The sequence below is a fragment of the Bombyx mandarina genome, chromosome 20 (genome assembly GCF_030267445.1).
Source record: "Bombyx mandarina strain Sakado chromosome 20, ASM3026744v2".
Taxonomy (NCBI): domain Eukaryota; kingdom Metazoa; phylum Arthropoda; class Insecta; order Lepidoptera; family Bombycidae; genus Bombyx; species Bombyx mandarina.
In genome coordinates this window covers 3,983,922-4,001,952 of record NC_143226.1, presented here as the reverse complement: position 1 = coordinate 4,001,952, position 18,031 = coordinate 3,983,922, and the positions used below count along the sequence as shown (strand labels likewise).

The 18,031-nt window shown below is 39.5% G+C and overlaps 1 protein-coding gene and 1 pseudogene across 1 annotated transcript; both read left to right on the top strand.

The window, feature by feature from the left end:
* The first annotated feature begins 5,706 nt into the window (after positions 1-5,706).
* On the top strand, positions 5,707-6,223 carry LOC149500659 (uncharacterized). The gene is made up of 3 exons (XM_089735937.1): positions 5,707-5,840; positions 5,926-5,985; positions 6,061-6,223. Exons 1-3 carry the CDS (start codon positions 5,713-5,715, stop codon positions 6,221-6,223), a joined length of 351 nt encoding a protein of 116 aa, XP_089592063.1. The 5' UTR covers positions 5,707-5,712.
* Positions 6,224-16,745: 10,522 nt separating this feature from the next.
* On the top strand, positions 16,746-18,031 carry LOC149500658 (uncharacterized; annotated as a pseudogene).

Here is an 18,031-nt window from a genome sequence, read left to right as displayed (position 1 = left end):
ATTATTAAAAGTAATTTGGAGATCAAAAATAAATTATGTCTGGGCCAAGCACTTCAGTAATGGTAGTAGAAGAAAATGCTATGAGGGAAAGGGATATGGAGATTGAAAAGCTATTGCGTATAATAGATTTGATAGTGTTAGAACTGGGTGTTGATAAGCGTGCCAAAATAAGGTCAAATATTGAAAGAAATATAATTGACATTGACTTATCAGATGAGATATCAGGTTTCCTAATGACAGTTTATACGTGTCTGCGCAAAGAAGAGAATGATGAGCCTGGTCACATTAGGTTTTTGGAATACACTGCACAAATAAGCGGAATAGACGTTTCAATTAAATCAGTAGTCGAAAAAATTAGGGCAAACAAAATTGAAATAAACTTTCTGGTATGCACTCCTATAGTTGAGCTTATAACATTGTTCAGATCTTTTTATGACGAAGTTCGCACAGGAGTGACAAGATTCAAGGTTAGAGACTCCGTGGCTAAAAGAGGTATTAAGAGGACGCGTGAAGGGAAATTTGTTTCTGCCATTATGAAACAAGAGAACACACAAAACATCTCACAATACGGCCTAACAAATCAACATGTTTCTTTATTACAAGGGATAACTTTGGCACCTGAGAGAAGAACTGGGGTGTTGCGCAGCTTAGGTCCACTTACTCAGGTTATATTACTTATAATGGAGGACAAATTCTTTGACAAATTGAAATCAGCAATGTCTAATAGCCTCCAAATGCTCCCAATGGCTACTGAGATAATTAATGCCCTTCTTCTTCTTCTTCCAGTGCCTCTTCAATCCTGAAGGTTGGCCGTTAGCTTTCTGTATTCCTTTCTGTCAGCAGCCAGCCGGAACAGCTGTTCGACGGAGGCAATACCGGTCCACTCCCGGATATTCCTTCCTCGGCCTTAAGGAAGCCAATCATCCTGGGAATGTTTCGGGTGTCATGAAAGAACTTGGGGACATCTTGTTAACAACTGCACGGGCAACACAGAAAATATATTTCCCACTGTTATTGTTCACAACTCTTTGGAGGAATAAAGGATCTACTGGGATTAATCCCTAAGGAATATTGATCTAATGGCGGTTGGAAGGCCCTGGTTTTAGGAAACGCCATTTTACGCAAGAATTTCTGACCTATATAACAACAGGGAAGAGTGCCTTAAACTTCACTAGTGAGCCCACTCAACTTCAATATGCTTTGAAGAAACTAAAGGATGAGCTCCTCACTGAAAAAGACAAGTTGATAAAATCAGGCACAAATAAGTGGGAAGTTAAGAAAGCTAATGGTGATTGGGAGAAATGCGATTTTGAAGTTGAGGAGGGAGATTCTTTCTTCTATGGGAACGAAAATTAATCATGAAAGTGTGGGGAAGTTTTTTATTTTATTGATATTAAATATATTTTGTATTTCTTTAGATTCCAATCATCGTACTGATTCCGACTGAGCAAGAACCTACGGTGGAGCAGCAACAAGAGCGGTTCCTAAAAGCGAGGCAGAACTCACTCACCATCAAGACCTATCATCGAAACATGCTTGTGGGGTAAGCATTTACTCTGATTACTCCCAAGATTTTTCATTTCCTTTCATCCCTTTCCACTCGTGTATAGCAATTAAGAGTGCATTTCTCGTGTGGGGGACAAATTTCCAATATTATCTAATCGATAATACATTTTGTTTTGAGTTATTGATAGTCTCCAGATCAACTAGTATTTAAAATGGCCAGTGATAAGGACCTACATGACGATAAACCCATCATTGACTCTATACCTACACAAGTAGAGTATTCCACTTTAGCAAAGCTTTTGCCGAGCTATGACGGCAACAAACGCACCCTAGCATTTTATATCGAAGGTGTGGAAAATGCATTAGAACTTATAGCAAACAAAAACGATTACATTATGGCTTGTTTAATCAGAAACAACCTATCCGGTAATGCTGTTGAAGCCCTCTCCGAGAGCCCTGGCTCAAAGACTTGGGAAGATATTAAAAGGACTTTACAAAAGAAATTTGGTGAATTTCGCACTGAAATCCAACTAATACAAGAGCTGATGAACACAACTAGAGATAATGGCTCACTAGATGTGTTCGGCGACAAAATTAAAATTCTAAGAAACGCCTTAATAACAATGGAACCAACAAGGCGAATATTTTACGAACAAATGGCATTAGAAACCTTCCTGGACAAATTAAACCCAATAACTGCAATACTTATTAGGTTAAAACATGTTGAAAATTTAGAGCAAGCCATCACAGTAGCTAAACAAGAAGAAATTAAATTTAAATCCAGGCTTAATCAGCGCAATAAAACACAAAAGAAAATTTTACCTAATAATAACTATTCTCAAAAACCTTACCCTGCAAATAAAAAACAGCCCTTCCCCCAAAAAACAAACAGATAACGAAAATCAAAACAAAAAGAAAATCTATTTCCAAAAAGAAGAATTAGATGAGGACGAAGAATCATCTGACGAATCAGATGACGAGGAAGAATCATCCGAGGAAACTCGTGATGAAAATTTTCTAACGGATATGTTAAGTCAGTTGGAAACGTAGTTTACATGAATAATACTCACAATTATACTCGTCTCCTTTACATTTATATTAGCGAACTGGGTGGTAGATTCCTGATAGATACAGGCGCCTCACGATCGCTAATACAACCAAAAGTTTTGAAAGAAAAGAAATCCATTAATTGTAGAATAAAAAATGAAACACAATCAAAACACAAACAGGTAGCATTTATAAAACTCCCTTGAGAATTATTTACAGAAGACATCACACATAAATTTCTCGTTTTCAATTTTGATCCAGACTTCACTGGACTACTAGGTTTAGATCTACTAGTCCCCTTAAATTGTAAAATAGACATCAAAAACATGATTCTACGTACAGACAAGGCAAACATACCTAATAGAGATGACATTAAATCTTACAAACGCATCGCAGCTAAAACAGAACAAATCATAAACTTACTCTGTAACTATAAAGAAGGCGATTACTTTACTAATGAACACAAAACAAAAAGTCTCAGTAAAGAATGGAAGCGCATTAACAACCGTAATAAACAATACTGATAAAGAAATTATAATAAAAAGGCGATATGACCTCCAATTACAGAAATTAGATACTAAAACAAAAAAGAAACCAATCCATACCTGTAACAGTAGTATACAAACATCCAACAAAATTGACAAAAAACTTAGAAAAAACTTAGACAGATTAAGAACAGAGCATATGAACCCTGAGGAAGTTCGTGAAATCAAAAAACTATGTTATAATTACAGAGACGTTTTCCATTGTGAAGAATTACCACTCTCTTTTACTCATGAAATTAAACACCAACTTATATTATCAGATAACAAAAGGCAGAAATTAAAAAACAAATTAACCAACTTTTGGAACAAAAAATAATCCGAGAAAATAACTCCCCTTGGTCATGTCCGGTACATATAGTCCCAAAAAAATTGATAGTATAGGAGAACAAAAATATAGATTAGTCATAGACTATAGAAAATTAAATGACAAAACTATAGAAGACAAATACCCATTACCCAACATAGATGACATACTTGATAAATTAGGACGTGCCCAATATTTCACAACATTAGATTTAGCATCAGGTTACCACCAGGTAGAAATGTATCCCAACGATGTCGAAAAAACGGCATTCTCAATAGAACGTGGACATTATGGATTCCTCAGAATGAATGAAGAATGCACCAAGTACATTCCAAAGACTAATGGACTCAGTCTTACGTGGTATAGATAATGTACTCACCTAGACGATATAATCATATATTCAGTGTCACTACAGGAACACTTAGACAAATGTAAATAAGTTTTCAACAGATTCCGCACACATAATTTAAAGATCCAGTTAAACAAATCGGAATTCTTACAAAAAGAGTTTCTGTTCAAAATTTTCTGGGTCACACTCTTACGGATAAAGGCCTTAAGCCTAACGAAGACAAAATCTCTGCAGTAAAAAAATTTCCTTTACCCAAAACTCAAAAAGAAATAAAATCATTCCTAGGACTAGTCGGTTACTATAGAAAATTCATATAAGACTTTGCCAAATTGACAAAACCGTTAACGCAATGCCTAAAGAAAGGTAACAAGATAAAAATTACCACGGATTATACACAAGCATTTGAAAAATGTAAAGAGGTACTGATAAATGCACCTATTTTACAATACCCAGACTTCGACAAACCATTTATCTTAACTACAGACGCTTCGGACGTAGCCATAGGCGCAGTACTGTCACAAGGTAACCTTGGGTCAGATAAACCAGTAGCATACGCTTCACGTACGCTATCGGACACAGAACAACGTTACTCAACAATAGAAAAATAACTACTAAGCATAGTATGGGCAACCAAATATTTTCGCCCTTACCTTTACGGAAAACGTTTCACAATATATACAGACCATAGACCCTTAACATGGATCATGTCCATAAAAGACCCCAATTCAAAATTCACTAGGTGGCGCTTAAGACTAGCGGAATACAACTACGACGTCCAATACAAAAAAGGTAAAGCAAATATCCAAATTCTGCACAATAATGAAGTAATTCCTCAACCAAGTACTTCAGACAACTACACGGCACTAGAATTAAGTAACATTACGTTACCTAACACACCACTAAGCAACACTGACCTACAAGCAATAATAACCGCTTAATTGCCCCGTAGACTACCAGTCTACAAAATTCTGCACCTTATTATGCCCCGTAGACCACAAGTCTACTAGATTTAGGACCATTATATTGCCCGTGTGGACTAGTGGTCTACAAGCCCTCTTGACTTGACCTTCCTCTAGTTTTATGAATATTATCCGTCTTGCTCGTTCATTAGTGTGTTTATATATATCTTTCCTGCTTCTTTGATAAATTTCCAACCAAATAAAACCAATAGACCGTATTCCAGTCCTGGAAAAAATTATAAAAAAACAAAGTTGAAGTTGTCATTTGCAAATGTGTGGTTCGCGTGTGCTGTGATATAAGTGTTGTGCCGAATTGTGAAGAATTTTAATACTTACGGTGAGTATTTTTACTTGATTTTTTATTATTATCAAGGTAAGTAAACTACTAAACTGTAGAAATAATGTTTTCAGCGTGAAACACAAAATTTGTCGTTTTCTGAACCCGATAAAGTTGACGGAATATTTTGGGCGCGCGCTTCCCGGCTAACGTAATAGTTTTATCTTCAATTTCGATATATTTGGGCTGTTTTATAATTCTAAATACTATCAAAATGATTATTTACGTTATGATCATGTAAATTCTAGCCGGGACGATAAAATTAGAAGCAATTTGAGTCAGAAACTTTAAAATCCGACTGACAAGTGTTCATGGTGCAGTTAAGGCTAAGAGCACACCGAGAGATCGTGTGATCCGGAATCCGGTAGATATATTTTTCTAAGCGATTGTGTTACTTGTGTTACTTTGGCTTATGAAAATGCTTCTGAATGTTTTTTTATTGATCTTGATTCATGATGCAGTTAAGGTTAGGTGCAGACGGAGTAATCGCGCGTTCCGGACTGGATTTTTTTCTGTACGCTTGTCCGAAATTAATTATATTATTAAATTTTACTGCTTGTGAATGTGAAATGCTTGCTGCTGGTTTTTATTTTTTCTCTTCTATTTGTTTTTGGCTGCTTATTGCATGTGACGCAGAAATTGTAAGCCAAAGTGGTCAGGGTGCCATGAGACCACGTCGGGGCTTGGGAGCGGCGAGAGGACGTGGAGCTGCTCGAGGTGGTGGTCAGAGGGGCGTCAGGGGCGGTAGGGGTGGCCGTAGGCCACGCTGTGCCCGATCTTTGCCTTTTTCACAGTAAGCAATATTAAATTAAACCTAAATCATATTTTAATTGTAAGTAAAACTTCCGACATTCATTAAAATATTTTTTTATGTTTAGTCTTGGAGATGAAAACGTGGAAGTGGAAACTTCTCCAGGCCCATCTGGAATTCCACAACGGTAAAATCTACATAAATTAACTTTATTGTATCTAATTGTTCCAGTAACATTCATTCATTCAATTTTGGATTTTAGGCCTTCATTGACAGAGCAATTGAAAGTCGCCAAGGTGGCGAGGCTTTTGGATAAAAAGCATGAGAATTTGCTGTCTGTGGACCAAAAAAAGGAGCTGGCCAGGCTGCGCGATGGCAAGCAAGTGGGCAATTTTAAAATGCCAGATGCTCCAGAAGCACAGTAAGTAAATTTAGAAATAAATTCAATGTTTTAACTGCTCATACGTGAGTTTGTTAGTGTCGAACATGTGCATGGTATCAGGTCAGCATTTTTTTAATTTATTTACAGAACAGGAAGAGGAAAGGGAAAGGAGAAGGGCAAAGGAAGGGGCAGTGAAGACTCGCGGATGTGGAGGCCATGCCCACTTTTACCTGGGGTACCAACTGTCCCTCCTCCAAGTGTACGTCAGTCGTGGGAATTGCAACAGCAACGCCCGATTGGTACATGTATAATACTTTATTAATAATATTTCCGTAGGTACTTCATTCATCTGTCAAAATCACACTTGAGTCAAAACCTAGAATTCGCAACAGAGTTAAACTCAATCATGTTTAAAGTTAGACATATTATGTTGTGTTAATTCTCTCTAGTAAATATCCTCGTTGTTAAATTCCAGATATCACCGCGGAGCAGGAGGATGAGGATGATGACATCGAAAGCTATTTTCTTCCAGATATCACCGAGGATGAGGAGATGCGTCCTCCCCTCCTCGAGGATGAGGAGGCCGTTCCTTCTGCAGGGACCCCACCTCAAGCGAAGTAGGTTATTCTGTTTCTGTAATAAATGAATGTGGCCGATTCTAAAAAAATATAAACAAAATTTACAGTTTCTACAATTTTTTATTGACAGGAAACGCAAGATCCAATTTTCGCCCTCGATGGGGATCATCCAGGCTACTGCATTGCCTCAAAATATCGTGCCAGCAGAGATAGAACTCCTGGGGTTTACACCTTGTTAGTTGATAACATATTTTAAAAAATGATTTCTTTTACTTTCAACTTATTTTACTAAAAATTTATAACTGTTTCAGCTTCTACCGGTACTCGAACAGCGCTTGGCTCTGGAAGAAGTAATTACAGTATGGGTAAGTTAAAGTATTATTTGAATTTCATGTGTCGCCTCCATAAGATGATAGGGTGGACCAAATCCTAAAATTTATTTTCTTACTTACAACAGATATCGATATAGATATGGAGCGTGACTTCATAGAGCCTGGCGAAGGCAGCGAAGTAGATGAAGGTGATTCGGCGAATATGGTCGGTATGATCGATATTTCTTTGAAACCAAGACGAATCGATGATTTTCCGATGGACTTAGACAGTATTGCTGAACATGAGGTAGTTGAAGTGATACAGGAGCTGGACAATGCTGCCGACGAAGTCCTTCGGAACGTGGTAGGACCGGAAACCGATCTGCTTCATTTTGACTGGCGAGGCGAGCCGGAAAATTTTGAGTCTGTCAGGGAAGCATTTACTGTGCCATCTACTGGACCAACGTTTGATAACGCCGATTTAATTCCCTTAGATGTTTTTTTCAAGATTTGGGATGCAGATATTATTGCTTACATCGTGCGCGAAACCAACCGCTACGGTGCTCAGCTAATAAGGTCGACCATTCCATCCAAGCCAAATTCTAGATTAAGCCGTTGGAAAGACGTCACCAGTGACGAAATCCTACGGTTTTTAGCAGTTTTAATGTTACAGTCACTAGTTATAGATTATGTGGAGCGCGAATATTGGTATGCCGTGATTGAAGAACTCCAAATAGGCAATTTTAAAGAAATAATGACTTATAACCGTTTCATCGTCATCAAACATTGTCTCCATTTTATAGACAATGCCACTTTGCCCGTGCCGCCTACCAAACTCGATAAAATCATCCCCATCATAGAGCACCTAAACAAAAAATTTAAGTCTTTATACGTACTAGAACAAAATATAGCAATTGACGAGTCACTCCTTCTTTGGAAGGGGCGCCTCTCATTTGCGCAAAAAATTGCTACAAAAAGAGCTCGAGTAGGTATAAAGTCTTACGAGTTATGTGAATCCAGGACTGGATATTTATGGAAGATGGAGGTCTACACGGGCAAAGGGCACGCACATGTGGTACAAGACGGGGAGCCGGAAGAGCGCGGGCAAGAGTCTGACGAGCCGGAGAATGCCACGGCCCAGATTGTGCTGAACTTAACGAGACCACTTTTTGATAAAGGCCATACATTAATAATGGACAATTTTTATAATGCGCCACTTTTGTCTCGGATCCTAAAAGTTCAGCACAAGACTGATTCGATGGGTACTCTACGACTTAACAGAGAGTTTGTCCCCGAAGCTCTTAAAAAAAAAACAAAAAAAAACATGAAGGAGGGCGAGGTGGCATTCAGCACAACCAAAGACCTCAGTGTGGTTGTGTGGATGGACAAAAATATTGTGGCAATGATTTCTTCTTTCCATCCCATAGAAGTCGGCGGCATTGAAAAATACGGTTATTACCGGTACAAACCGCAAGTTGTTCTTGATTATAATTTCTCAATGGGCGGCATCGACCACAAAGATCAAATGCTGTCTGCCTATCCCATTGAGAGATCACGTAACATAATCTGGTACAAAAAATTATTTCGCCGACTTTTAAATGTATCGATGCATAATGCTTTCGTGATGTTCAACCACAACCGCACTCACGCCCTTCGTCACCGTGAATTCCGCCTGCAGTTGGCAAAGCAACTGCTGCAAAGCAGCAGATCAGCAGCACCTTCCCGGTCTTTAGCACCGGCAGCACGACCAGAACCAGCGGCATGCATACGGGACATGCACTTGCCAGGAAAAAATACAAAAAAACAGCGCTGCAAGCTCTGCTACTCTGCCAAAGTGCAGCGCTCGACGGTGTGGCGGTGTACCACCTGCAATGTCAATCTGTGTATCGTAGGATGCTACACCGTATACCATATCAATCTAGCGCAAACGCCCGCCGTTTAGTGCAAGTTGTTTTTTGTTTTTTTGTTTACTCCGGATCCGACTACCTAGTCTACGTCAGAGTACGTATCAAAATATATAAAATCAATATACATAAGGTCGAAATAAATAAAGTCAAAGTGCCGAAATTCGAAATACATAAAGTATCAAAATATATAAGTTCCAGTATCTGTTGTTCTGGTCATCATCAGACCCTGGAAACTTTTTACAGAGAAGTTGCTACATCTCTGGAAGTATTTAGATGAAAAACGACTTCAATAACTTGTTCCGTTCCTCAGTTCCAGTATCTGTTGTTCTGGTCATCATCATACCCTGCAAACTTTCCACAGAGAAGTTGCTAAACCTACGGAAGTAATAATTAACTTTAGGCATTTTGGGATGGGTGTCACAGATAGTCAACAACAAACAAAACCGACCGACAAAACTCCGGATCAAGAAAAAATAATGTTCCGGATCACACTCGGTGTGTACCGAACCTTAAATATTGGTGTAGCCCGCTGATTTTGTTGTTTACTCTTGAATATGTTTTTGTAATACAGTACAATACACAAGTGTGATATATTTTTAGAAAGGGCTTGAAATGTTCTATTTGGTATGATTATTCTTGTTTTTACATTGTCTATTTTTTAGAACAAAAAATATGTAAAACTACAAAGATTTCACTGTGCGAATGAGACCTGTAGCACTAATTTTCACATATTTCAGTAATGGCTAATGCTATCGATTGGATTTTTGTATATTTTGTAAGAATGTAAGATAGCCCATATTATACTACTTAAATTGTAGGCCTAAATGTGATATTTGCGCATCTGTGATGATAAAAGTTTGTCTAGAATTACGGCTTGCGCCGCCAAATTTTTATGCAAAATAAAAAAGCTGTAAATAAATATTTTTGTAGGAACAGGTGTATGTTTTTATTTAATATCCTCATGTTTATAGTATATATATTGTAATGAAAAATAAAAAACCCTATGTTATCGCTTTAATTTTTGAGGTATGATCGTTTAAACACAAATCGTGCTCAAAAACGCACTAGCTCTGTGTTCAATCTATGATAACTTTACACTGTAGTCAAATATTGATAAACAAAGCACTTAAATAAATAGCTTTGTTCATTCTAAACATAAAAAACATAACACTTGACAGGGTTCTAATAACAAGTTGAGTCACAATTAATGGTTTCGTCGAACTCGAGCCACGCCACACGGCACCGCGCTAAGTAGCAAAAACGAATGGGCAAAATAGATTCACGGCGGTCGGTAAACGGGGCAAAGTAGCGTACAGGTCGAGCGGCGGGCGGGCAAGCGAGCGGCTAGGACCACCTATTACACCAGAAACCACAACACAACCATCAACACAAAACGAAAGCACAATTGACCGTATGCCTGAAATAGATGATGCAATAGATAGATAATTAAAACAATTCTACATCAGAAAGACACCCGGAAACCAATACAGGTTCGAAGACAGATCAAAAGGCAAAACAATGATTAAAGATGTATGGATACCAATCAACGACACAAAACAACAAATCATCCAATTTTTAAAGGAACACACAATTCCAGACAGAGCATTCCATAGTAACTTCCATCACGAAGAATTCTACCCATTATTTTGCGAGGTTTTCAAAACCACATTTAGTAATCGCGGCCCAAAATTATTAAAATGTAACACTAGAGTCACACTCATCCCTGTAGGTGGCGGCCTCCCCCCGGTGAAGGTCAAGGGGCGACCTGAGGGGGTGAGGCCGCGCGGCGCGCTACCAGCACTCTAGCGCGCTGCCGTGGAGTGAATAGAGCGACCGGTCGACGGTGTATCGCGTCCCGACCCGGCAGGCTGGTTCTGGTCCAGCGGGGTATTCCGGGACACCAGCGTCACCGTCTGGGCGGCCCGACGGGCTGCCGTACCGAGACGGCCGACGTTTCAGAGCCTTCGATTCGCCTCGAAGGCTCCGTCGGCTGGGCGTCCTTGGGGTGAGCCGCGCCGTCTGGTTGTAGTGTTGACCGCGGTAGCCCCCCTGCCTCATCCGGGTTCTGACCTCGGAGGGGATCGGACGTCGGGTGTAAGAGTGCAGGGGAGTCGTTTAGTGGGTGGGTCCTAAAATCCTTGGGCCAGCCGTCTGCTCACAACACCATGCAGACCGTTGAGTCTCACATACCCCGCGCGCCCCTTTTGCGCGGGGACCTCGTAGGAGGTTCGGCCCTCTACCCGAAAAAAAAAAAAAAAAAATAAGAGTCACACTCATAGAAAAATCTCCGAACAAACCGACCTAATAAGAAAGTATCATGAGGGTAAAACTATACACAGAGGTATCCAAGAAACATACAAACATTTACATAGAAACTATCATTGGCCTAACATGCTAATAACCATCCAAAAATTTATTAATAAATGTGATACATGCCTAAAAAGCAGGTATGAAAGAAACCCACTAAAAATACCCCTGTCATTAACAGACACACCACACAGACCTATGGAACATATGTTTATGGACCTATACAGTAGCGGAGGAATAACATTCCTTACATTAATAGACAATTTCACGAAATACGCGCAAGCAACACCACTCACAGCATCAACCAGTATCCACATAGCTGAAGCATTACTAAAAATATTTAATATTTTCAGTAATAGGAACACCACACAAAATAACCACAGATTCTGATTCCAAATTCGACAACGATGTTATTACAGAAATATGTGCACTGCACAACATTAAAATACATTTTACAACAACTCGAATTCCCCTATTGAAAGACTTCATTCCGCTCTAGCTGAAATGATCAGAATACAAAGAATCACAGATAAAAACGACCCAGTAAATTTAATGACATACGCTATCATAGCATACAATAATACCATCCATTCCGCAACAGGCTTTACACCATTCGAGCTACTCTATGGTCATACCGACGGTAGAAATCCATTGCCCTAAAGAATTTTATCAGGAATACGTACTAAAACATAAACAGATCATGAACAACGTACAAAAATTCATTAACAAAAAATTATCAGAAAATAAACAAGTGGTAATAAGCAAAGCTAACACGAAACAGAAATAGCACCTTTTAAAGTCGGTGATAAAGTATATAAACAAGTTGCAAAAACAGCACGCAGCAACAAACTAGAACCAAAATACTTAGGTTCTTATACAATAATAAGACTACACCCTGAACAAACGGCGGAAATAATAGGCAAACATGTAAACGTGAAGTCCATCAGAGTGCACTTCCGTCTACTAAGACGCCCTGAAAATATTTCAGGTACACCGTCACCCTCGTCGCAATGCTCCGGTTCGCCGCAAGCACCGCCGTCATCCAGCCAATAGACAACCACAATGGAATCTTAATCCTCAATGAGGCACAAGCCCAATACCAAGTTGACACATTCAACATGGTAATTATCTATAACATATCTAGTTTAAGAAATATATATCTAGACATATGTAGTAACTATTATACTTTTAGGATAAAACAAAACAGCACTATTAAAATATCCACTATCACAAGACAGATAGATTATATAATAAGCACTATAGAAAGTAGACTTCTATATCTAGGTTCAGAAACAGTGGGTTTTAAGACGGGATACAGGTCTAAACGAGGCTTAATTGATGGCTTGGGCTCAGTAATCAAAGCAATAACAGGTAACTTAGACCAAGATGATGCCATTAAAATAGATAACGAAATTAAACAACTACACTCATCCTCTAAGAGTCTGGCATCTAACCAAAAGCAAACTTTAGGAATAATGAGAATTCATTCAGGAATATGAGAAAAATTTTAAACATATAAAAAACAATCAGGACGAAATTTATCTAGCCATAGACAAATATTCACTTTTTAAGTAAAGGGAACCTAGTCGTGATGACTACGCCTGCTCGGTATTCTTCGATCTCATAACATTACTACTTCTGCCCTAGGGTGGTTTGATTCATGTCCGTTCACAACGCACACGTCAAAATGAATCCTTCTCAGACTGGGTTGCTGTTGATGCTGGCGTGCCTCAGGGTGGTGTTCTCTCTCCTCTTCTTTTCTCAGTGTTTATTAACACAGTCACTACTTTGATATCCTCAAATTTTCATCTTTATGCAGATGATTTGCAAATTTACCATCACTGCGCACCTAGTGAAATTGATAGAGCAGTCAAGGATGTTAATTGTGATTTGGAAAACATTTATGAATGGGCAACGTCTCATGGACTCTTACTTAATGCCAACAAAACACAGGCCATCATAATTGGTAGTAGATATGCTATTCGTGCATTAAATCATTCTGCAATTGGATATTTCATATTGAATGGCCAACCAATTGTCTTTAGTGAAACTGTTAAAAACCTTGGCGTTACCTTTAACTCTTTCTTAAGCTGGAATGAGCAGGTTAACAATGTTAGCAGCAAAGTTAACTTTGCATTCCATTCACTCAAATGTCTCCAATATTTTTTGCCTTTGGAAACTAAAATTTCTCTTGCCCAAAGTCTCATTTTACCCATTTTGGACTACGCTGATGCTTGCTACTTGGATGCCACTGAGGAGCTTCTCAATAAGCTTGAGCGTTTGCAAAATTTGTGCATCCGTTTTATTTTGGTCTCAAAAAATATGATCATATTTCTGAATTTCGCAAAAACCTCAAGTGGCTCCCAGTCCGTTTCCGCAGAAATACTAGAATGTTGTGCTTCCTATTTAATATCCTACATAATCCTAACTACCCACAATATTTACGTGATCTCTTTACCTATGTCCGTCCCTCCATTGCTCCTTGTAGGACACACATTAAAACTCTCCTCAAATGCCCTGTTCATAAAACACATGCTTACGCAAAATCATTTTCTGTACAAGCAGTTATACTTTGGAATTCCCACCCTCCAAGCATACGAGCGTGCAAAACCATAGCAGCGTTCAAGGAATCTGTTAAAGAACATTATTTATCCTTACCATCTTAAATAAAGTATATATATTTGTATAATGTTTTATAATATAAAGTAAGTGTATGTGTGTATGTTATATATATATATGTGTGTATGTGTGTGTGTATTTGTATGTATATATATTGTTTTGTATCTTGTAATATGTATATATTATTATATGTAATGTTTACTGTATGCACTAGGTTTGTGTTCCTAATTCTTTTTTCCTTTTGCGGGCCTACTGGAAGAGATTTCAGCATGAAATAAGTAGTGCCCTTGTACTCTGTATCCTTATTGACGTGTCTTTTCTAATAGCTGTGTGTACAAAATATATTAAATAAATAAATAAATAAATAAATTCACAACAGAAAACAGAATTAGAAACAAATATGCTAACCATAAGCATATTCGATGAAATAGAGAGATCGTTTCAACAGCTCTATGTCAGATTAGAAACGTTAGAAAACGCCATTACTTTTGCACACCTGGGAAAAATGCACCCTAGTAGTCGATCCAATATACTTAATCGATGAATTAAAAAATATTCAAAACCTTCAATACAAACCTAGCTTTCACTCCTATTATAAAACATGTTCACGATTTAGAAAAAGCTATTACCGTCAAAGCATATGGTACTAACGAGTCTCTGAACTTTATACTGGAGGTGCCTCTAGTTGCTAAACAACCCTATAACCTCCTACATCTCTATTCCATTCCAAATGATAATAACATAATCCTAATACCTAAAAATCCTATCATAATCTTGGCAAATGACGAGTTTGCGTACCCACACGAGCCCTGCAGCCAAATTAAAGAAGACGTCATAATCTGCAAACACCTGCAATGGCAGCACTTGAAAAATTCTACTGACTGCATAGCTCAGCTACTCCAGCACCGAGAACCACATAACTGCACATACGCAACAGCAGCCTACGAAAACATCATCGTACAACAAATAAAAGATAACAGCTGGATCATCGCTTTAAAAGAAGAAGAAGTAATCAAAACTACTTGTGGTAATGATGTACAATACCAAAGAAGCAAAGGAATTTTCCTAATAACCATAGACAATAATTGCAACATACAGGTGTCAGATAAAACGCTAACAACACATCAAAAATATGTTAACGTAAAAGCAACCATACCTTTACCACGTACACACGAAACACCTAAAGTACATCCTAGAAATAAAAGATGGAAAATCTGGAACTGGACAACCTAAACGATGCCTTAAAGCAGATAGATAAAACACAACTTCCAGACAATAATGAAGAAATAATATCCACCAAACCTAGCTGGTCATCAATATGCTTGTATATCGCAATTCTCATGGCAGCAGTTACAGCAGCAATTTACAGGTTCTACTGGAAACCAAAATCAGCGAAGACCATAGTACAGCAGCCATCAGTAAAAGCAGCCGAAGAACTTCAACAGCAGCAACAGCCTTTGCAGCCTCCGGCACGCCTCCTGCTTAAGGGGGGAGGAGTTATATCATCATAACCTCGTTATCAGACAATAACCAGGTTGTAATGATACAATTAGTATCATATTAACATGTCTCCTATTGTCGACATTGTTCAATAACAGGAAATCCTTGTACTTAGCTTAAGTTTAGACATCATTATATTCTGTTATTACATCCTTTATTGTCAACATTAAGTAGTATCAGGAAACCCTTTGTACTTAGTCTTTTTTTTTTTGTCAGGAGGAAATCGCCGGACTTCCGCCCTCCACTGGGGATAGAGGGCGGAGCATGTCAGAGTCGAACTGACTAAAACCTCCTGTCGCTCAACAACCAACGTCCAAACCTCGCATGAGACAGAACTCATGAAGAGGCAAAGGGGGGAAAGTGAAGCGTTTAGTGCAGAGCACATCTCTCCCATCACCCTCCCCCTCGGGACGCCGGACCAGCGGTCGTCGGCGCCACGACCACCAGCCCTCTCGGTCGACAGGCTATCCGAAGTCCGCCTAGATGGCGCCGGTTAGAGTGAGCTATCCTACGGAATACCCCGCTGGACCAGAACCAGCGTGGGTCGAGGATAGCCGGCCTTCCATCACCCAGATGCTCTTGCATAAAACGCGTGCAGAGCAGCTTGCACGTCGTCTTTTTAGGCCCCCCTCGCCGGTCCCGTGACCGACATGTGAGGGGGGACCCGAAACACTTAGAGGGCCAGGGCTTGGGCGAGATCCGCCTCCCTGGCCCCCGCTCGACGGCGGCGGGATTGTGCGTCTCTCACGCGCCCCGTCGCCTCCTTCTGCGAGATGGTGCACTCGCAGAAGTCGAGCATCGCCTTCCACGACTCGTCGTCGCCGAGCATCGATGCCACAACACTCGGCAACGACTTGTCGTTTCCTACTTTTGCGACGAGGACACGGCGCCACCCCTCCCATGCGGGGCAGGCGACGAGCGTATGCTCTGCCGTGTCCAAGTCGCAATCACAATGGTGGCACTCTGCCGTCGGCTCGGCTCTGATCCGGTGCAGGAACTCACCGAAGCAACCATGCCCAGTGAGCACCTGCGTGAGCCGGAAAGTGAGGCGTCCTCTGTCACGATTCACCCAATCCACAAGGACCGGGCGAATCGCCTCGACGGTCCTACGACCAGCCGAAGGATCAGCCAGCCGTCTGGACCATGACTCCAGCACGGTTATACTTAGCCTAAGCCTATATATTGTTGTAATCCAATAAAGATAAGCATTGAGTTTCGCTCTTCAAGCCGAACACGCCTCCAAATCGCTTTTTAAAAACCATCTTGCCAACGCCCACGACCTAACTCGTGACGGGAATAGATAATAAAAATGAAATTACTTCATCCAAGTTTAAAAACATTTTCATTGCTCTTATTAAACATTTGCTGCCATTTTGGTGCAATTGAGAGTTCAGTAAAATCCATAACACGTTGGCAGCGGCACTAATTTTTTAAATATTTCTATTCCTGTGTTACGGGACACTTAAGACCTCGTATGAAAATGTCATAATGGCGTTAAGGGGCATATTAGATCCCGAAACGCTTAAACAACTAAAACGCCTTTTTTTATAAATAAAAAGATATGAATTTTTGGTATACTGGTATTAACTATGAATTGATTGACTTAAACCTTAAAGCGTACAAAATACTGAAACCATCACAGACTAGGCTTTCTTTATTAACAGTGGTTGAAAGGATATTAGAACTATGGGAGGCTTTACGTCGGTTTTTTATCATTTTCACAACAAATCTTACACATAGAGAAAAAGCCGACGTAAGAGATCGAGTATTTGTATTTATTCTCGAAAAACTTAACAACAAATTCTACAAACTTTATATCTGTTTCCTTAAATGGTATCTCCCATTATATATTAAATTCAACAATTTCAGAGCGAGAAAGTTGTTCACAATCTACTTGGGAAAATTCGTAAACTTTATCAGGAAATCCTATTGCGTTATTTGCAACGTGAATATGTCATGAAGCCGAACCTAAGTGAAATAGACCCTGAAAATAAACGCCATCAGCTCCATGGCGCTGCACTGTATCTTGACGTCAAAGTGTACTAGCTCCTAAAACATCCAGATATGGTTAAATAATACGGCTTGCAGATATAACACAGTTCTTCTCATCCTGCAATTTTTTTTACAAAATTGCTGCCGCCGTAATTAAAAAGCGATATAACATGGAAGATCCTGTCTTGTCAAAGTTACAAGTTTTTGAACCAGCATCAGCGCTTTCCCACAATTTCAGAAGCCTCTTCACAACACTTATGCCTCTTATTGAAGTGGTCAAGCGTATAATCGCACCAGCTGATAGCTCAAAAAAACAAGTAATCGACGATCAATGGAGGAGCTTGCCGAACGCTCAAATCCTGAAGGTATAAATGAAATTTGTGAGCCAGATAAGTTTTGGACACATCTACTGAAAACTGAAGACTTTTGCGAGCTGGTTTGTTTTGCCCTATCTACATTATCCGTACCCCATGCGAATTCCGATTGCGAGCGGGTTTTTGGTAAAGTCGATTTAATAAAAACATACTTACTGTGGAAACTGAATTGGCACCCTTTTTGTTGCAGAAGGTACGAAAGGTCCAACACGTGTTGGAAACTGCGTCTTTTGAACCATCGAAGGAGATGTATAGTCGTATGA

Excerpts from the sequence above, each read along its gene's own strand:
- LOC149500659 (XM_089735937.1), top strand. The coding sequence starts at position 5,713 with ATGAGACCACGTCGGGGCTTGGGAGCGGCGAGAGGACGTGGAGCTGCT. Across the intron at positions 5,841-5,925 it reads CGATCTTTGCCTTTTTCACA|TCTTGGAGATGAAAACGTGG; the intron begins GTAAGCAATATT and ends TTTTATGTTTAG. Across the intron at positions 5,986-6,060 it reads CCATCTGGAATTCCACAACG|GCCTTCATTGACAGAGCAAT; the intron begins GTAAAATCTACA and ends TTTGGATTTTAG.